The following is a 20,970-nucleotide window of genomic DNA, read 5'->3' on the forward strand; positions in this document are numbered from 1 at the left end:
CCTATCTTGCCTGCTGTGTCCCTCGTGGGTAAAAAAACCCCGGACCATTACTTCCGGGGTGGTTAAATGCGTCCTGGTTGCGCGCTCATGTTCATGTGACCGACGCATTATGTAAAGGCCTTGGTTCCAAAGTGGGGTACACGTACCCCCAGCTGTACGCAAATTGTCACGGGGGTACGTGAATAAAAATGCAAAACAATTAGCCCCTAACGCTAAAAATTACGAGTGCGCCTGAACGCCTCACAGCGCATTAAGTTCATTGCTGTGTGTGAGTTATATGAAAACGTAAGTAAGTTTGATGATTATGTTGTGCTTTAAGAGTGTTTAAGCTTGCAGATTTAATTTATATCGGTGTTCCAATCCCAGCACCGTGAAAACCTGTCAATGTACGGCTTTATCCCTATTTGTCTTTTTGTACTGTGGATACTGCTTTATCATGTTTGTTAAACTTTCCCTTTCAATTTGCAATCAAATTAATATGCAGGCTTAAATCATATCGATTGCTAGTGGAGAAAAGTAAAGGTTCAAAGTTCAAATCATTCAAATGGCAGGAACCCAAGATCCGGCTGAAATAAGATACTTACCTACTTATCAGTGCTCATGTCAAACTTTTAGCAAAATTTGACTATGCAAAATACGCATTTTTGAACCTGAATGACTTACTTACTATAAAAATAATCAATCATGTACAGTATTTCAAGTTTATGTTTGTGTAAGTGTGCAGGAGTAGGGGGTACATGGCTTCAAGTCAAATGTCTGAAGGGGTACGCGACTGTGCAAAGTTTGGAAACCACTGATATAAGGAAACTAATGTACTAAAAATGTACTAATGTACTGTTATTGTTTGGATTTAGTTTAAATTTATGTGGCAGGATTACCTGTTTTTTTGGTTGAATAATTATTAAGAGGAACATTGAAGCCAATTTGGAGGGGCTTGGCATTTATACAGTAAGTAGAGCCTTTTCAGGCAGGTAGGCAGGGGACCAGAAGTTACAATGCAGGTAACATGGTCTGTGGCTCTTCTTGTGATTCCATTGAATTGACTTTAAAGGACCAGCAAGTTCAAGGGAAACTGCACTTTTTGTGGAATTTTGCCCATCATTCACAATCCTTATGTGAGCATGAACACGTACTCTATGTCTTTCTCTTTTCTGTGCGTTCTAAAGATATAAAAACACATCAAAAGAGACAGCTCATTACTGCATGTAAGGCAGGGGTCTCAAACTCAATTTCACTGGGGACCAGTGGAGGTAGAGTCTGGGTGAGGCTGGGCCGCATCAAGTATTGGGAGTAGGGCTGGGAATCTCAGGGTACCTAACAATACATCCACGTGATAACACCACTGTTAGTTCAGTGTTGGTGTTTACTTGCCCCTGTAAGTATGTAAGTAACACTGAGCTTGCCCGGATGTTGCTGGCTGCAGTTACACTACTCGTTGATGTCCAGTCGCGGGCCGCAAAATACGATTTGGTGGGCTGCAAAAGGCCCGCGGGCCGTGAGTTTGAGACCCCTGATGTAAGGGAACCACTTATTCCGCCTATAAAGCCCTGTGAAAATGCTCCATTTACATATAATGTGACTTGCTTTTATAAAACCAAGCTATAGCGACGTTCACACAAATTGTTCACCATTTTCCATCTATTTGTTGTGTGAATGCGTGTCAATGCATTCATCCTCCTTCATTTTTCAACTGATTCACACCATTCAAGCATCAAATTGTTCAGCTCATTCGGGAATAGTGAGCAGCTATTTTTTTTCTTCAAAAAAGTCAGAGATTTTGCACAATTCATTTGAAAATGAATGGGGAATTTTCCAAAGTTCTATATTTCTCACATTTCTCAACCAATTCGGACCGCGTCCAAGACCGTATGCTTGAATCATTGGTAATTTTTTTTTTTTGCAAAAATTTTTAGTCTATGCCATATGGTGTGGGCATTTTTTTTTTTTAAAGATTCCCTCAGGTACCCGTTGCAAGCCGTCTGTCACTCCTAGGCTACACGCAGTGATGTTGATTGAGAGCCGATACGTTTTTCTTTGTATTTTTTACTGTTAAGGCAAAACCTCCACCAGGTTAGAGTTAGGTTGTACAGACTTACAGAAACACTTATTGCTACCATGGTAAGTGGTAGCATGCTAACATTAGCATAGTAGCATTTTTAGCCATTTTCATTAGCTTTAACATTGGCAGACACTTAACGCTATCATGCTTGGTTTAGCATGTTAATGTTAGCGTTGCTAACATTCTAACATTAACATAGTAGAGTTTTAGCTGTTTACATGAGTAGAAACCTATATAACACTTGCTATTATGTCAGGTGTTAGCACATTGCACTAGCATGCTAATAGTAACATTGTCATTTTTACTGTTAAAGGCGAAACTTCCATCATTTGGTAGTGAGGGTTAGGGTGCTATCAGTTAACATTTTAGCATTGCTAGCATGCTAAAGATTTTTTTCCCATTGAAAATAAATGGGGAATTTTTCAATGTTCGATATTTTTGACATTTCTCAACCGATTCGGACAGCTTCTAAGACAGAATGCTCAAATAATTGGAGAATATTTTTTTTGCAAACAGTTTTGGTCGGTGTCTTCTTGTCTTTGAAGATTCCCTCAAGTGCGAACTCCTTAGCTGTAATTCAGTTAATTAATCCCCACTGTGGGATAAATAAAGTACATAATTCAGGGTGCATGCAGCAGAGGGCAGTAATGCTTATTCTTAATATTCTCATTCATTCTCAACTTTTTTGTCCTCTAACTCCTCCTTCATTTTTCAACTGATTCAAGCATTAAATCGGTCTTCGGGAATAGTTAGCTATCTATTCAGATTTTTCAAAAAATTCACACATTTTCCAAAAATCCATCCAAATGAATGGGCCATTTTTCAAACTTCGACCATTCGCACATTTCTCAACCGATTCCAACCATCCCAACATGAAACATTTTTGGAACACTACTTCCTCTTCTTCTAAGATTTCTTTCATGGTCCAGATTTCTCAATTAATTCAAGCCATTTCAACATCAAACTGTTCAACACGTTCAGGACATTCAGGCTACCTATTTTTCAGATGACAACATTTTTTGTTTTATGCAAAATGCCCACTTTCTGTAAAATTGTATCAACATGTTTAAGACAGGCTACCTGTTTTTCACATCACTAAAATTTGGGCTTCACACAAAATTCTCACTTCTCAGGGGGGTAAAAGACCTTATACACTGTACATTTCAACAGCATTTCAGTCCAGCTTCAGCTCAGCTTCCAAATGGCTCCTATGTTTATTCTACATTTCCATTTTTGTACCTTTTCAAAGCATTTCAGTTTTGTTTAAGCTTTTCAGCATTCAAACGCAATATCCACTGACATTGCCTCATCTTGTTATTATTAACGATTGAACTACATTACTGGGGTATTGACACACACCGCTAGCTACTAGATTCACCACAGACTTGCCTGCATCGCGTCAGCGTCGTGCTCACAACGCCTCAGACCACTACAGAAAAGGTAAGGCTGCCGCCACTGCTGCTGTGTTTTTATTTTTGAGTTTGGAAAAGCTAGGTGTAGGCCTTCGTTTCTATATTGCTATGTGATGTCAATGTGCCAAGGACGGAAGTTCCTTTCATGCTTAAAAATGGCCAAAATACGCAAAACACGGTAAGTATTACACATTTTCATGACTGTACCTGTTACTACATGGTCACAGCATGTATATAAAACCATAAAACCTTGTTGGAGGTGTTTTAATGGCAGTCTTTGTAGGCGGCATAGGTGGATCCCATTACGTGCAGTGATGAGCTGTCTCTTTTTATATCTTTAGAACGCACAGAAAAGAGAAAGACGTGTGTTCATGTCTCACCTAAGGATTGTGAATGAAGGGCAAAATTCCCAAAAAGTGCAATTTTCCTTTCAGGTAATGGTAATGGTTTAATTGTATTTGAACATGCATAGAAGTTACAATGGAATACATCACATAGGAAGGTAGAACTCATACACCGACTCCTTTATTTTGTTTATTTCAGTGTGAATGTATTTTGGACATTTTTCCTTACTTTCTCTTTTTTTTGTAAATAGTTTTGCACCTATGTGGGCTGTTTTTACCCTTTGGACTGATACAGTAAACATCATCTGAGCACTCAATTCTGACTTCTGCCTGGAGCTGAGTCGAGCCACGCCACAAAAACACTCTCCCTTAGAAAACAAGTGAAAATGACTTGTAGCGCAGGTAGGTAGGGTGAAGTCTTTAGTGTGACCACATGCATGATGAAATCTGTTCTGTGTTATGAGGCATTCTTAGTGCGTTTTTGAATTTGTTTGAATTTTGAACTAACACTGTATTTTTTGGCATTCACCTGCAACATTCTAAAGGAATTGCTATGTGTAGTTATATGCATAATGCTACTATTCGGGAAACAAGCCAGACCATTTGAAATCACTTGGCAATTACAAACCTAAACGAGAAAAAATTGAGCAGTAAACCATAGAGGGGTCCAAGAATGGCCACTAGAGGGCAGTAGAGTAACATGCTGAGGGATGTTTTGAGCGCCATCTTACCTGGAAGTAGAGAGCAATAGTGAGTATCAGACAGGCTCCACAGCAGATTCCAAATCCACAGAGGAGGAGAAGGCGTCGCCCTAAGGCCTCCACGATGAATACCTAGACGCAAATTCTAAATGAATAGTTTCTTTGTCATATGACTCTATCTACAATCAGGATACCTACAGCTGCTATGGTCATGATGACATTAACAGCACCAGTTCCAACTGTGACGTATTGGATGTCATTCTGTGCTACCCCCGCGGTGGCGTATATGCTGTCTGCGTAGTAGTAGATCTAGCAGAGAAGTGGGAAAATAGAAACAATAAAGCCACAAGAGCAGCAGCCATGGTGCGTCATTGGTCCAGGCCTCACCGCGTTGACCCCTGACAGCTGCTGACCCATGTTCAGGACAATGATGGAGACCAGCTGCCAGCGAAGGGAGCGCTGGGACAGCAAGGAAAGCACAGACAAGTGACCCTCTGACTTCTCTGACTGGTCCTCCAGACGCATCTCTGAAAGCTCTTCAGTTACGTCGTCCCAACCACGCAGGCGCTGTAACGCTAAAGGCAGGGAGACCCTAAAGCCGTGTCATCTCATGCTAACGTCATATTTGCAAATCACCTGTCTTTGCTGTTCTTTCATCGCCTCTTTGGATGAGCATGTACCTGGGGCTCTCTGGGAAGAAGGGCAGCAGCAGGAGCTCAGTGAGGGCAGGAATACCAGTGAGGCCTAACATGAGGGTCCAGCCTGAACAGACATGGTACCAAGACAAACTGTGGTCACTACTCAGGGTACTCAGGGTTCCGCACAAACGGGTAATGCTGTAATATGCATGTGAAGCCACTAATTGGTGATGCACTTTAACATCGAAATGGACAACATGCGAAAGTGCATCTACTTGTGCTCTTAGATTTTCTGCTGCATTCCAGGATGCTGGAAAGTAGCTTTCGAACTTAAAAGGTTCTGGGCAAAAGTAAACAAACATCGCTGACAATCTCAATAAATGTGTTGTTTAGTATTTCATTAATTCGACAAAACTATTGGTTATACTTTTATACAGTGGTGTTTACCCCCTTCCTGATTTCTTATTTTTTTGCACGTTTGTCACACTTAAATGTTTCAGATCATCAAACACATTTAAATATTAGTCAATGACAACACAACTGAACACAAAATGCCGTTTGTAAATGAAACCTTCTTGGCACGGTCTGGGTCTTCTGACTGTTTGTGGGTTTTTGCTGACCTCTGCTGTTCTCCTTTGTGTATGTACTTTATTTATCCCACAGCGGGGAAATTTACTTGTTACAGCAGCAAGACAAGTAAAGAGAACAGTGTAAAGAAAGCATAGTGTCTACAACATGGTTCAGGTGGTGCAGGTGTTGTAGAGCCTGACAGCGGTCGGTATGAAGGACCTGCGGAACCTCTCCTTCTTACACCGTGGGTGTAACAGTCTGGTGCTGAAGGAGCTGCTCAGGGAAACAACAGTGTCATGTAGTGGGTGAGAGGTGTTGTTCATGATGGATGTCAGCTTAGCCAACATCCTTCTCTCCCCCACTTCCTCCACGGAGTCCAGAGGACCGTCCAGGACAGAGCTAGCTCGCCTGATCAGTCTATTTATCCTGCTCCTGTCCCTGTCCGTGCTGCCCCCTCTCCAGCAGCCCACAGCATAGAAGATGGCTGAGGCCACCACAGAGTCATAAAAGGTCCGTAAAAGAGTCCTGCACACACCAAAGGACCTCAGTCTCCTCAGCAGGTGAAGGCGACTCTGGCCCTTCTTGTAGAGGGCGTGGGTGTTGACGGACCAGTCCAGCTTGTTGTTAAGGTGAACACCCAGGAATTTGTAGCTGTCTACCAACTCTATGTCCGCTCCCTGGATGTTCACCGGTGTAAAGTGAGATGTTTTCCTCTGGAAGTTAATGATCATCTCCTTTGTCTTGCTGGTGTTGAGCTGCAGCTGGTTAAGCTCACTCCAGCTGACAAAGTCCCTGATGACCGTCCTGTATTCCAGATCATTCCCCTCTGAAACACAACCAACGATGGCTGTGTCGTCGGAGAACTTCTGGATGTGACACTGTGTGGAGTTGTGTGTGAAGTCCGAGGTGTAGAGGGTGAAGAGGAAAGGGGAGAGCACCGTACCCTGAGGGACACCTGTGCTGCAGAGTACCATGTCAGACACACAGTGACGGAGCCTCACATACTGTGGTCTGTTGGTGAGGTAGTCTATAACCCATGCAGTCAGGTGTTGGTCTACTCCCACACTCTCCATCTTCACTCTGAGTAGTGCCGGCTGGATGGTGTTGAAGTCACTGGAGAAGTCAAAAAACATGACCCTCACAGCGCTCCCGCTGTCCTCCAGGTGTAGCAGTGATCTGTGCAGCAGGTAGATCACTGCGTCGTCCACTCCGATCCGAGGCCGGTAAGCAAACTGCAGGGGGTCCAGCTGAGTGCCCACCAGGGGTCGCAGGTGCTGCAGGATAATCCTCTCCATGGTCTTCATCAGGTGAGAGGTCAAGGCAACAGGCCTAAAGTGGTTAGGCTCCTTGGGACGTGGTGTCTTTGGGATCGGGACCACACAGGAGGTCTTCCACAGGGCCGGGACTTTCTCCAGGCTCAGGCTGAGGTTGAACAAGTGCCTGAGAACTCCACAGAGCTGGTCAGCACAGTCCTTGAGGATTCTGGGGCTGATGCCGTCCGGTCCCGGGGCCTTCCTTGCCTTGATCTTCCTCAACTGACTTCTCACCTGATCATCAGTTATGGAGAGGGGAGTAGAGGATGGCTGGGATGGGGATGTGGGGGTGAAGAGTGGTGAGTTGGTAGGGGAGGGAGGGAGGGCAGACTCAAATCTGTTAAAAAACAGATTGAGTTCATCTGCCCAGATCTTGTCCCCACTGGCTTGGTCTCTCCCCACTCCTTTACCATGGCCTGTGATGGTCTGCAGGCCTCTCCAGACTTCCCTGGCATTATTCTCCTCCAGCCGCTTCTCCAGTTTCCTCCTGTAGCAGTCCTTCCCCTTCCTGATCTTGTGCCGGAGTTCCCTCTGGACTCTGCATAACTCCTCCTTGTCCCCCGAGTTGAAGACCCTCTTCTTCTTGTTCAGCAGGGCCTTAATCTCGGAGGTCACCCAGGGTTTGTTGTTGGGAAAACACCGCACCAACTTGGAGGGCACAGTGTTCTCCACACAGAAGTTTATATAGTCTGTGATGCAGTGCGTCATGCTGTCAACGTCACTGCCATGGGGACTACAGAGCGCTTCCCAGTCTGTTGTCTGTTGTTATAGACACCTCAGTTCCTGGTCCTGGGCAGAGCCACGTGACACACCTGCAGTCACTCTAGTTAATCACCACAGCCCTGAGGCTCCGCTGCTGTTGTTTGCATTTGCCAATTTGTTCTTCAGTTTGAGTTGTCACACCTTCCTGACCTCTCATGCAACTTCTTGTCTTCGTGTCTTCTTCGCTCAGCCCCTTTGCAGCCCTCTGAATTTCTTTTTTCCTCGACCTTTGACCTGATTTGCCAGCTAGATTTTCGTGAGTCAAATAAACATTATTAAAAACTACATTGGCCTCTTCTCTGCATACCGGATCCAACCTTCAAACAAGCCGTGATAAATTTATTATGAAGGGAGAAAAAAATCCAAACCTACATGGCCCTGTGTGAAAAAGTGATTGTCCCTTAAAACTAATAACTGGCTGGGCCACCCTGAGCAGCAACAACTGCAATCGAGTGTTTGCGATAACATGCAATGAGTCTCTTACAGCACAGTAATGATGTTCTTTTTCTGAAATGCGGCGTTACTTTTACACCAGATGTAATGGGTCACACACTTTCCAAAAAGTCCAGCTTTTGTCTGGTCAGATCAAAGAGTATTTTCCCAGTGGTCTTGGGGATCAAACTACTCTATACACCGCATTTCAGAAAAAGAACATCATACCAACAGTAAAATATGGTGGTGGTAGTGTGATGGTCTGGGGCTGTTTTGCTGCTTCAGGACCTGGAAGACTTGCTGTGATAAATGGAACCATAAATTCTGCTGTCTACCAACAAATCCTGAAAGAGAATGACCGGCCATCTCTTCGTGACCTCAAGCTCAAACAAACTTGGGTTCTGCAGCAGGACAATGATCCAAAACACACCAGCAAGTCCACCTCTGAATGGCTGAAGAAAAACAAACAGCTAAAATTATGCATACAGCAAAAAAAAAAAAAAAAAAACTTGCTACGCAAAAACACAACACAATTTTTCTTATCAAGACGAGAAATATGACCTTAGGAAAAAACAAAACTTAAAACACTCATATGCCCGCACAACGCTAAACACCTTCAGCATATCAGTATGTGGAATCAAATTATGGAAAAGATTGAGTAAAGAAATGAAACAATGCACTAAGATGAGCCAAGTAAAACAACACTTCCAAGCAAAACATTTTTTGATAAATGCTTATTTCTAGTACAATCATATACCGTGGATCTCTGCATATTTGCATCCCTGCAAATTTGCATATTTTTGGTAAAAAAAAGTATGCTTATTATTTCTTTAATATTCATATTTTTTTCCAAAATGGCCTGTTTTTTCTGTAGAAAACACATCCCATTACCTTAAGTCAGCAATAACTTATAAATACGTGATAGCAAACCATAAGTTAATACATGATTGTAACACATTACTGGAACTTCAACAGGCAAGCAGTGTGGATTATGTTGACGCGGGTTAGAGAAACGCCTTCTCTGACAGCTAGCTGGAACAACCCAGTGGCCTGCGGAGCAGCGGGGCCACGTACTACCGCGAGCCACTTCAGAAGGAGCTGGAGGCAGCACCACAGCAGACGGAAGCGCAGTTGTAGTGTGAGACTGACGACCAGTCTAAACACTAGACCGTAACTCCGATTCCATTTGTTCTATAAATCATCTTTTGTTATCATTCATCCAGCATACCGCCACGACCATAATGAGGAGAAGCGGCATAGAAAATGGAGCGATGGATGGATAGTGATGAGCACCATTGGCGGCTGCTAGTCAATCAATGAGGGGAGGCTCATTTTTTTTCCGGCCTGCATCATAAATGTGTTTATTTGTGTGTAAGTAAATTGTAGTATCTGCCATGATGTGCAGCTTGCTAGCAGCTGGAGCTGTGTGACCGGCTGTGAGTGTAAGTGATCGTGACGGGGGGAAGAAGCTCAGCAGCTGCCACTGCTCGTTCGGGAAAGAAACCGTAGAGTGACAGAAGAGAGTCGCCAAGCACAACACTAGTCGTTTTTAACAAAGACAAAGTCGTTGGGGATCGGTAAAGATTCCGGATCAGCTCAGAACAACGGAATGAAAAACCTGGAAAATGCTCCGGTGGAGGTTTATACTTCAAGATCGCTGATTCGCTCATTTCACTGTCAATCAAAAAGGGATTCCGCCTCAGACAGATCATCCAGTCATCATGCAGAAGCCGAGCATCCAAATGAGAAGGGAGTCGTGTCAGTTACCTGTGATAGTAGCTGATTCTGAACAAAAGATGAAGGTATTCTAGCGCATATTTAGTCAATGAAGTGTACACACAGCAGTACATATTTCACTACTTTTTTTTTGTTTTTTTGGACATTTTAGGGGAAGCTGAGCTTCCCTTGCAATCTTAGAGCAATCGCCACTGGTGAGTACCTATACATTTTATCATTTTAAATGTGTTTAACAAGTGTGTGAGGCATATTTAGGACTTAAACCTGGATTGTTCTTCTGTGCATTGAGCTTGTTTGCTTCCTTTGTTACAAGCCAACAATGGCAGTTAAAGAAAGACAGGGAGGGGTTTGGAGCGGAATCTAATCTAACAATTACAACAGCTACTTTTACTGCAAATGTTGATCAAAAATTGTAGGAGAACATCAACGTCAAGCTAGCAGGAGGGTTTGGAGAAGGAGGAGTGAGCTGGAGTAGAGCATATTGGCGTCGAGATGCAAAAATAGGCGTCTCAATTTCTCTTGTTTATTTGGTTAGCGCTGGTGGCCTCGGACAGTAACCCTCACAAATGTTAAGGACACCCTTTAGACAGATCAGAGAAATGTTTCTCAAAGAGCTTGTTCCTGAGAAACCCTTAATGGTGCATCAATAACTTTTTTTGCAATTTTACAACATGGTAGCTTAAAATACCGTACAGGTAATGTTGTTCAAGTAAGTGAAAAGGAAGTGAACTGTTTTTAATATTCAAACCTAAAAACTATGACCCAGGTAGAGAACTGTACTTAAACTGCAAAAAGTGGAAATCTTGATGACTAAATTGCTCTAATCAAGGTCAAAAGTGCTTATTTTTGACTAAAAAGACATTTTTCCTATCAGACACTTATCGAACACCAATTTGCTTATCTTTAGCGAATACGTACACTAACATCTGAGACATTACTTAAAGTAAATAAAACATATTTAAGTGCCAACACAAAGTTAAGAACATTTCACTTGGTCTGTTCAGATATTAAATTTAGCTTAGACTTCCACTATTGAATTCCTTATTTTAGTTCCATCATGGCCTTCACTATTGTCCTCTTTGTCTTATCATCACTGATGCGCTCGTGAAAGGGTTTGCAACACACAAAAAAGCCTAAGAAAACACACAAAAGTATTGAGCAGGATGAGAGGGTAAGGTCAGTCAGTTGTCTCATTCCTTATTGTTCTGTTTTTGTTTGATTTCTGGACTCTTACTTGGTGTTTCACTGAATTTTAGGTCAAACTCTGAATCATTCGACTGCCTCACACTTCAAGGAAGTAACATCATGGTGGGGATGTGATTCACATTTGACCAGTAAAGATATCTGACATGTATAATGTATGTATCGTTGCGTCTACCTGCACTGTTGCCCAGTATGTTCCTGATGCCCAGCACTTGGGCACTAAGGATGCCGATGGTGATAAAGAGCTGTGGTATGATGCCAATGGCTCCTCTCAGGTTTTTGGGGGAGAGTTCGCCCAGATACATGGGCACCACGTTGGATGAAAGACCTGCAGAAAGGGGAATATGAGATGTGTCGGAATGATTCTTAATGGGCTTTAAAGCGGTCAGACCTGCACAGATGCCCACTATGAATCTTGCCACAATGATGATCTCATAGGACTTTGCAAGCTCACTGACTCCCATCATAAGAGCAGGGACGATGGAGAAGATGTTGTTGAAGAGGAGGGTTCCCTTTCTGTCAAAATATTAGGAAGTCTTTCGGATCTAATTTGATTGTGGAAGAGGTTATAATCCACATTATTACCTTCCCAGTTTGTTGACCAGTGGAGCCACCACAAGAGAGCCAAAGAAGCCTCCCAGTGGGTACATGGACACAGACAGCGACCACAGCAGAGTCAGCAGGTTGTCTTCCATGCGTGCACCGTAACGCTCCAGGAAGGTGACGTTGTAAAAGTGCTGCATGAACTGTAGAGCAGAGTAACGCAACAATACGTAAATGCAAATGCATGGGTGCAAAAAAGGAGTGTGTGTAACACTTGCAGGTGCTGGAGAGTTGATGACAGCCACATTATATCCATACTGGAAGGATGAACCAAATGCAGATATGAGTGTTGCCAGTGCCAGAACGGCTGTTAATCTCTACAAAGGAACATTAGCAGCATTTTTATAGAGCATTCATCACTACAGCACTCAGAATGTGATGTGTGACACTCACCCCTCGCCTTTCAGCAGGATTCCCCCATTCCTCACTGTCCGCCATGGATGCCTTTGTGCCTGCGGTAACAATAAATAACTGTGCACTTTGGTAAACTGCACTTGTCCATTTTGACTGCCCTTTGAACATGCCATCATCACATCTAAAAGCTCCACTTTGTTTATTGCTGTCATGTTGCTGATTGTGCTGGCTATCTTACTGTTAGAGGTTTATGACGTGAACTATTGATTATATAAACATTAGTGGATTTATAATGGTGCTAAAGCTGGATGAGTGCGTTATGCAGTTTGCATGCTCTATATGTTGTATTATACTGGAAATACAATAACACAACGTTCCACTATGCAAAATTAACTCTTTTGTTGTTTCTTTTTGGTTTTTGCCTTACTTTCATGACATATACTGTTTTTTTTGTGGGTGCGTGTATGTGTCATTTCCCAAAATATTCATTCATCATGAGTGTTTACAATTGAATGCGTACTATGTCTGCTGATGCAAAAAAAAAAAAAAAGTAAGTAAAGTAAATAAATAATTATATTTGGAAAATAAATATTTTAACATTTGTGATCAATGGTGTGGTTTGGGAGGGGCTTTTATTGCCTTTTCAAAAAAATGTATTCCTATTATAAAACATAATATGAAAATAAAGTAAAAATAGTGGATGAAATCTCAGTTTTTCTGCTTCATAATGCTGCATGCGAGGTTCATTTTTAACATTTACTAAAAGTAACCAAATATGGTCCCTTGATAATGCATTAGGTGTTACTTTTTCCCACTGGGCAGCATGGTGGTACATGTGTTTGCTCTGCAAAACTGCAGGGGGAAGCTGTGCTTCCCCTAAAATGTCCAAAAAAAAAAAAAAAAAGTGGTGGAATATGTACTGCTGTGTGTACATTTCATTGACTAAATATGAGCTAAAATACCTTCATCTTTTGTTCAGAATCAGCTACTATCACAGGTAACTGACACGGCTTACTTCTTGTTGCCCTGTGTTTGACGACCAGCACTGGTGAAAAAACATACAATAAGAAGCTTGTTTTGCAAAAAAAGAACTGTCATCAATAAACTTGAATGACGAGTTGATCACCTAATTCTGTGTGTACTCTCCTCGTTTAGTTTTAATGAATTAAGTGGGCAGCAAGCGAGCTGACAAAAATCTCCTCATGAAATGTTTTTGCATGCTGGGATGGCTTCAATGTCAGCCAAAACTCAAAAGACACAATGGATATGTCCCTGGACCTCACACTATACAAGTGCTGGTCCTCAAGGACAAAAACAAAAAATGACATCATCAGCATAAACTGTCATGACTTCTCCTTTTTCCCGGACATGCTAACAAGTGGTCCTGAGAGAATAACCTCTGCACTTCTATGGAATACAGAGCTACTGTAAATCTTTGGATATGTATTTTTTAGAAATTATTCCTAAAACTGCCACAATATCAGTGCTGTTACAATCTAGTTTGAGATGATATAGATGGAGAAACAGCTGAGCACACTAGTAAGTGAACATATGGTACAGGGCTACGGGGTTCAGTGGGTTCAAAGCCCACGCTGGCTGAAGCTAAGTCAGGCTAACTGGAGCAAACGTCAGCAGATCAAAGGAGAAGTGAGACCCTCAATGGTCAAAGAACAGTCCCAAGTAGTTTCAAGTAGGAAGGATAGCATGTGATGATAGTTCATAACATTGTGACCATGATGACCACAGAGGATGCTCGTCACGGTGACGTGTCAAAAACCATGATGTTGCAAAACAACATCAAGAAAAAATGAGCAGAGAAATAACGATCAAATACATCACGGTCATAGTCATCTGACTGAAGCCTTATTTGTGTCAAACATCAATGCTTGTCACTTCCTGTGAAAAATACCAACTTTAAGTCTTTAAATTCGTCACTTTACAGATGTCATTGATATACAAATTAAACAGTTTTGGTCCCAATATTGACCTCTGGTGTACTCCACACGTAATATTTAAACTTGCAGATGTCTATTCTCCTAGCTTTACAAATTTCTTCCCGTTTGCTAGGTAGCTTTTAACCCAATTTGTACACTGCGTCAAATCATATCAATCGTTCTGCTTTTACAAAATATCGTTTTTGATTCGTATCGTAACCTGTGTATCTAGATTCAAATCAAATCATCTATCACAAAGACTTCTACATCCCTTCTGTATATATATCAATCAATGATACAAGTGATGATCTAATATCTCAACTAAGAAGGAGAAACATACACCTGCAAACAAATTAGATACAGTACTTAAATTGAACAAGCTAGAGCAAGTGTATTTTGGAGTGTATTTAAGGTCTAGGTGGACTATCAATATTTAATGTTTGTGTTTTGTCCAATTTGGGGTCTGGACTTCATATGATCAATGACACGCATGACTTAATTCAATAACAGTGAGAGTAATGGTAATCCTGTTTATTTCTATAACATAACCAAGCACATTCACAATAATAAGTGACTTTTTTGCCCCACACATATGACATATTGAAATATTTGAGTTCATTAAGCATAAATAAGATGGCATGGAGTGCCACCATATTAATTGAAGGTTACTGTGGTGTGCAGCGCATGTGATATTTCCCGTCATATGGATATACACCCAGCTCACAGAAGTAATCACAGGCTTAACGTCCATTTTCTGTCCTCTTATCTGGACAAACGAGCATCACCTGTCAGTGGTGATGGTGTCCTCGCTTTGGCCTGAAGGCTGCATTCCTGTCAACAGTCCGGGAGAGGCGTCCAGTGCTTGCTGGCTCTCTGCTTTGCCCTTACAGCAGCGGCAGAGTGCAGCGAAGAGGCGCTTACGGACTGGAGTGGTGAACAAAACAAACATGATGCAGTTGGCTGCTCCCTGTGATGTGTTGCCGATGCCCTGCAGACAGAGAGTGTAACTTCATTTACAATCTACACATCTTCATGTGATCATCTGATAAGTCATAACATGGTGATTGCAGAATTTTGTAAGAAGTCGTCTTAACGTTAAGTGGTCTCCATACTGCACCCCTGCTGCAACATGAATATATAGTTTTACACTCAGCAAAAATATAAATGCAACACTATTTTCTTTTTTTTTTTAACCATCGCCCCTCAATGACAAGCAGCCACCCAAAGTGCAACAATTTTTCAACTAAAACATCTTAAATATTATATATTTAAAGAACCTGTTTGCAACAAGTTTGCAGAGGGCGCTTACTTTCTCACGTGATGCAAGTATTATATCCCGCCCTCTTCCTGCTCAGACTGGAACGATACATTTTTATCCACACATTAAAAAAAATATTTGAACAAAAAGTGTGTGTAAAGGTTTTCAGTACATGGTCTATCTGAGGAGTTGAATGAAAGCACCCAGTAGACCAGTAGACCACCTCTGTGCCTGGTCAATAGATCGAATTGGGCATGAATAGAAACTGTACCTGCGAGTCTGCATTGTGGGCGGAATCCCCCGTGAAACACAACGTGAGCTGGAGCGGCGAGACGCTCGTCTCTTTACAGCGCGCTCTTCAGCACAGACAATCAACTGTAGCTGTGTGTCACACAGGCGGCATGTTACATTCGCACTCGATGTCCTTCCTCTCCTGCTCAAGCTTGAGCAAGTCGCCCATAAATATGGCACGCACCTTGCGGTGGTGTCGCAAGCAAATAGCAGAGACGAGAGGGGCATTCAGGGACATCGGGTCACTACACAATTTTTTGGGGCAAGGCAGCGACCCACTCAAAACGGCTCTGTGAGGAGCCACCAGTTGAGAATCACTGTTTTATAACTTTGCATGCATGACCAAAGCATGATGCTTTTAACAGTAACTTTTTTCCACAAATTGAATGTATGTAATATAGATTGTAGATTGTACAGTGTGTGAAAATTCCACCATCAACTTGAAGTAGTGTTTATGCAAAGTGGAAGTGTTCTAATACCCAAGCAAGACAATTCAAGTTATAAGTGTAGGTTTGAGTGCTGAGATCAAATGTTGCTCTGCTGAGTGTGTTATTCTAAACCTCCTCAGGCATTAACATTACAACAAAATGTGCCGCTGGACTCTGGAGCAACAGAAATGCGTTCTGTGGAGTGTCTGGTTATTGAGCTTGTCACAAACACACAAAGTGGCAGGCGGTACATTTGGTACCTGTGCCTTCAGCGGGCCGGCCAGAATTCTTTTCACTATACACCGTGAAAGCCAGTATCACAAAACAAAACAATAATGACAATGAATAGGTGCCATAGCAGGGTTCTGAACCAGGGTCACCTGTGTAGATTACATTAATATGGCAACACATAGAACCTGAAATCTGACAGGACAAAAAAAAAAAAATCTAACATACGCATACAGTACGTAAAGTACTGCAGCCAAGGAACACGCTACATAATTAAAATAATAGACTGTTGGGAATAAATTTATATAATTTAATGGAACAAATACTACAATTTAATTTTGAAAGGTAAGTCAGTGCTTGTCGTAAGGGTTAGATTAGCAAAGAAGGCCTTTCTGGCCCTGACTGCGTCACCATTATCACTGTGTTCTGTGGGCTGACGGAGTGCTTAATTGTGCCTGGATGAGGACAGAATTCCACTCACATGTAGAGTCACCAGCACAGGGTTCTGTCCAGCCGGGGATCCAACCAGTAGCAGAATGAAGCGTATTGTGCTCCAAATCCGCAACACAATGAAGATAATGGGGATGAGAGTTAGCTTCATGTCCGCCATGGAGGAGTAGGAGTGTGATGATGTCCTGTTGGCCAAGAGTGGACGGTACTCTGAAAGGGCAGCATGCTGAGGAGGGAGACCACAATATACATGAAACAAAGGACATTTATACTTGAATTGCTCTTTGTGTCCTCACCGCTGTGTGGATGTGCCTCTTGATGAGGATGTAGAGGACCGGGAGGGTGAGGTAAGCCAGGAATTCCCAGATCTTCCCAGTCAGAAGCATCCACAGGACTCGGTCAGGACTGTGGATCCGGACCCAGCACCAGCCCACGGACACCTCTGAAGCATTGTAGCCAATCTTGTTGAGGCACACCGCTGCAACTGTGATAGTCAGAGGAACCCCCCAGCTAGACAATACACAAACGTTTTAGACAATGACATCATTTGATTTGATTTGATTTATTTGAACATTTCATTTCACTTCAGTCTACATCACATATCACAATTCCTCATGTTCAAAAGGAGTAGGAAGAAGCAGAGTTTATTCAATCCTACCCCCTCTGTTTCACATCAGTTGCTGATAGACTTGTTCATTTCCCAATCAACATGTTCCCTTTGCCAGCTCTCAAGAACTTGACAAAACGATAAAGAAATCTAACAATGTATTACAATGAGGTTGAGGTTTGGAAATCTGTAAATCTGTAAATCAGCTGCTTGTACTGTTTCTTCAAATGGCTCATTTTAGTGCATTGTTTGAATTCTTTACTCAATCCGTTCCATAATTTGATTCCGCATACTGATATGCTAAGGGGTATTAGTGTTGTGCGGGCGAATAGGTGTTTTAAGTTTAATTTTTTCCTAAGGTCATATTTCTCTTAGGTAGCTGGTTATTTCTTGCTTTATGCATAATTTTAGCTGTTTGAAGGTTTACCAGGTCAACAAATTTTAATAGTTGTGATTTTAGGAATAGAGGGTTTGTATGTTCTCTATAAGCGGCATTATGGATTATCCTAATTGATGTTTTTTGTAGTACAGTTAGTGAGTGAAGTCTGCTTTTATAGTTATTACTTCATATCTCCGCACAGTAAGTTAGATGTGGTGAGACTACAGAAGAATAGAGAGTATGGAGTGATTTCTGGTCCAGCACGAATTTTGCTTTATTCAGTATTGAGGTATTTGTTATATTGTTTTGTTTTAATGTGGGATTTCCAACTCATTTTGTCATCTATTATAACACATAGAAATTAATTTTCATTCACGCCGTCAATGTCCACGCCGTCTACTTGTATTTGCACGTAATTATGCTATTATCAAATAGCATTATTTTAGTTTTACTTAGGTTCATGGATAATCTGTTTTTATCAAACCATCTTTTTAGTATAGTCATTTCATCTGTGATTTCTTAAAAATTAGTTCTTGTGTGCCTTCTCCAGAACGGAATGCGGTAGTGTCGTCCACAAATACTACCAGCTTTAGGTCTTTTGCGACATTACAGATATCGTTTATGTATAAGTTGAACAGTTTTGGCCCCAGTACTGAATCACTTTTTTAAAAATATGTTGTTCCACTTTTAAATGCTGAGTGACTTCAATGCCCACCCCCATGTGATGCCATGTGACATACTGAGACTGGGACGTTGTCGCTATGTCATTAAAAAATGTTTGAAGCTCTTATCAGGCTGCAAAAGCTAAAAATATGTATTTTCATGTCAGAATGACAGATTGTTTTTAATAGCACCTTGCCGAAGGCCAGGCTGTGTGTGCTACTTGTACAAGCAGATGAATAGCTCTGTTGTGAAACCCGGAACGCAACAAATCACAAAAACAAAAGCAAAACGTTTTCTGCAGATGCTGCGCTGTGGAGCACTCTAGGGTGAACACAGTAGATTTATTGTACATCTCTAGACCAACATGATGATCCTTCCTGTGTGTATGTGTATATGATGTGTTCCCCAAACCTGCTGACTAAAAACCCAACAATGGAGTCAAATCTTAAAGTTGAGGTGCACTCAAAACTGCTTATTTTTTGCAGTGTTTAATCACTGCTACATAATAAAAAACATGTAAAAAGATAAATAAATCATTATACTCACCAAAATATGTGTCAGTGATAACAATCGTGATGACTGGACAACACATGATTTTTAAATATCAATACATTAACTTAATAACGTTTTATTCACGTGGAATAATTTGTCCCCATAACTATAGTCTAGATTATTGCTTTGCAGCTGGTGTTTGTTAGAAGCACAACAGAACACATTCAAGGCTCTTCCCACGTAGCGGCCAAAAAAAGTAACAAATGTTATTGGATTTCGAAAGCTCCTGTACTTCGACCATATTATCAGTGTAGCACAAATTGTGTGCATGTTTTGCAAAGAGCACATAAATGATGACTTCCTCTGCAAATAATTTTACAGGATGCAATTACAGTTCATATCAGAGCCACTCAATAAAACCATGAGATTCCTGTTAGGTTTTTGTGTCCTTTTTTTCTCCAATACCCAGGATCAAGAAAAGACCAAATATTATCCAATATTCATTTTATCATCACTTATACCTCAATAATGTCACAATTACAAGCGCGGAATTTTCATTTTACCTATGACTAAACATTCTAAAATACGCATAGAATAGAAGGTCCCTGTAAAGATCACTGCAGGTTTGGAGAACACATACACTCCTGATCAAAATGTTAAGACCAGTTGAAAAATTGCAAGAATTCACATTTTGCACCATTGGATCTTAAGGAGATTCTAAAAATAACTTATGAATGCAAAAAGAAGAAATGGAAGTGAGACAAAAAACATTTTGTGTCAGCATTTTTTTTTTTTTTTTTACAAGCATTAAAGTGAAATAGGCTTTTCATAGCTAATTAAAAGTTTAAGACCATAGCTCCAGAAAGCCAGCAACACCCCTAAAATAGAAATAAAATGTTCAAAAAAAGGACTCAGTAATGAGTAGATGCGCCATTCTTGTTAATCACCTCAAAAATAGGTTTGGGCATGCTTTTCTTCAAGAAAAAAAACGCTTTAGATTGTAAAAAAATGTTGTTTTTGTAGTTTGTATTGTATTTTTCCTCTTATCAAAACAGTAGAAACGATGATGGATGAAATAATTATTCGTGTGATAGATTCAGATGTCCACCGCAAAAGGCATTACATCATAAAAATACATTTTCTCACCAAATAACTATTTGGATATATTGTTTTCACCCAACAAATTATTTAATGCAACAAAACGATGACGATGTTTGAATGTGTATAATATATATACAGTATATAGAGGCATAGCATAATGTATCTGTAGACAACAGAATGCAGTAGTGTAGGTAATCCATGATGCACCGGGGCGTCTTAAAGATATAGTAGCAATATTTTTACATACCTGACCAGGTGGAAGAGCAACACCAGGCTGTCAGCAGCCGTCTGATTGGACTTAACGATGAACACGTACAAGTAGATAGCAATGGCCACAGTCCAGAAAAACGAGCTGGTGTTGGCGAAGGTGGATATAGCTCCTTGGGCGATACAATCCGGCGAGTCGGAACCGAACACTCTCCACACTCCGTAGGCGTAGGAGACGGCGGACAGCCAGTCCGCCACGGAGAGGAAGAGCAGCAGCTTTCGCGGAGTGGTCCTCAGCTCTGGCAAACTAATGTAAAGGACTATGATGAGCGATGAGCCCACAAAGGACAGAGCACACGAACACAACACCACCACCTGCTCAGATAAGTACACAACTGTCTCGTTGTGTTCTGCCATCTTTTTCGAGCCCTACAACACTCCACGCATATTTGTTGATAAACTAGCTCAACTTCTACTTTGATGGCGGCTTTACAACTGCGTGGAATGTGTCCGCTTCACTTCAAGAAAGTGAAGTAAACATCTGAGTTTTTAAAACACCTTCCGGTCCACCTCTTCCTCCTCCTCCTCCTCCTCCTCTTCCTCTTGTAGCTGAGGTCACAGTCAGCTGGTCAGTGTGGACACTCTAGGCTATTTTGGGCTGCAGGATTTGACCCCGGATTTAACATGGCAACTAATAATCCCAAAACCCATTTCTCCTCCAAGGTATGTAATGCACACACAGTGCACACAGTTTACACAGTTTTCCTTATGGAAAATAATGGCATCTTCAATAAACTCAAAAGA

At 41.5% G+C, this 20,970-nt stretch overlaps 2 protein-coding genes across 6 annotated transcripts in view; both read right to left on the reverse strand.

Annotated features, from left to right (window-relative positions):
• Positions 1-14,921, reverse strand: part of LOC129182425 (solute carrier family 2, facilitated glucose transporter member 5-like) — a 22,406-nt gene extending 7,485 nt beyond the window's left edge. For 2 of the 4 annotated variants that reach the window (XM_054778563.1, XM_054778544.1), the window contains exons 1-10: positions 14,848-14,921; positions 12,168-12,226; positions 11,995-12,091; positions 11,757-11,919; positions 11,563-11,687; positions 11,347-11,499; positions 5,153-5,278; positions 4,904-5,091; positions 4,715-4,825; positions 4,547-4,648 (exon numbers count right to left, since the gene is read on the reverse strand). In XM_054778563.1, coding sequence (XP_054634538.1) covers positions 4,547-4,648; positions 4,715-4,825; positions 4,904-5,091; positions 5,153-5,278; positions 11,347-11,499; positions 11,563-11,687; positions 11,757-11,919; positions 11,995-12,091; positions 12,168-12,212 — 1,110 coding nt within the window. In that variant the 5' untranslated portion in view covers positions 12,213-12,226; positions 14,848-14,921. Of the gene's footprint in view, positions 1-4,546; positions 4,649-4,714; positions 4,826-4,903; positions 5,092-5,152; positions 5,279-11,346; positions 11,500-11,562; positions 11,688-11,756; positions 11,920-11,994; positions 12,092-12,167; positions 12,227-13,090; positions 13,177-14,847 lie in introns of those variants that run through there. The other 2 variants (XM_054778554.1, XM_054778572.1) reach the window with 2 other exon arrangements.
• On the reverse strand, positions 12,023-20,756 carry gpr157 (G protein-coupled receptor 157). Of its 2 annotated transcripts, none has more exons than XM_054778613.1 (6): positions 20,207-20,756; positions 17,014-17,227; positions 16,749-16,943; positions 14,848-15,050; positions 12,168-12,226; positions 12,023-12,091 (listed from the first exon to the last, which is right to left on the reverse strand). In XM_054778613.1, the coding sequence occupies exons 1-5, from the start codon at positions 20,581-20,583 to the stop codon at positions 12,199-12,201; spliced, it is 1,017 nt and encodes a 338-aa protein (XP_054634588.1). In that variant the 5' UTR covers positions 20,584-20,756; the 3' UTR covers positions 12,023-12,091; positions 12,168-12,198. The 2 variants fall into 2 exon arrangements, with proteins under 2 accessions (XP_054634588.1, XP_054634580.1); XM_054778605.1 differs by lacking the exon at positions 12,023-12,091 and adding an exon at positions 13,091-13,173 and having other exon boundaries at positions 12,189-12,226.
• Positions 20,757-20,970: the final 214 nt, after the last annotated feature.

This window comes from Dunckerocampus dactyliophorus, chromosome 1, assembly GCF_027744805.1.
Source record: "Dunckerocampus dactyliophorus isolate RoL2022-P2 chromosome 1, RoL_Ddac_1.1, whole genome shotgun sequence".
NCBI classification, from domain to species: Eukaryota; Metazoa; Chordata; class Actinopteri; order Syngnathiformes; family Syngnathidae; genus Dunckerocampus; species Dunckerocampus dactyliophorus.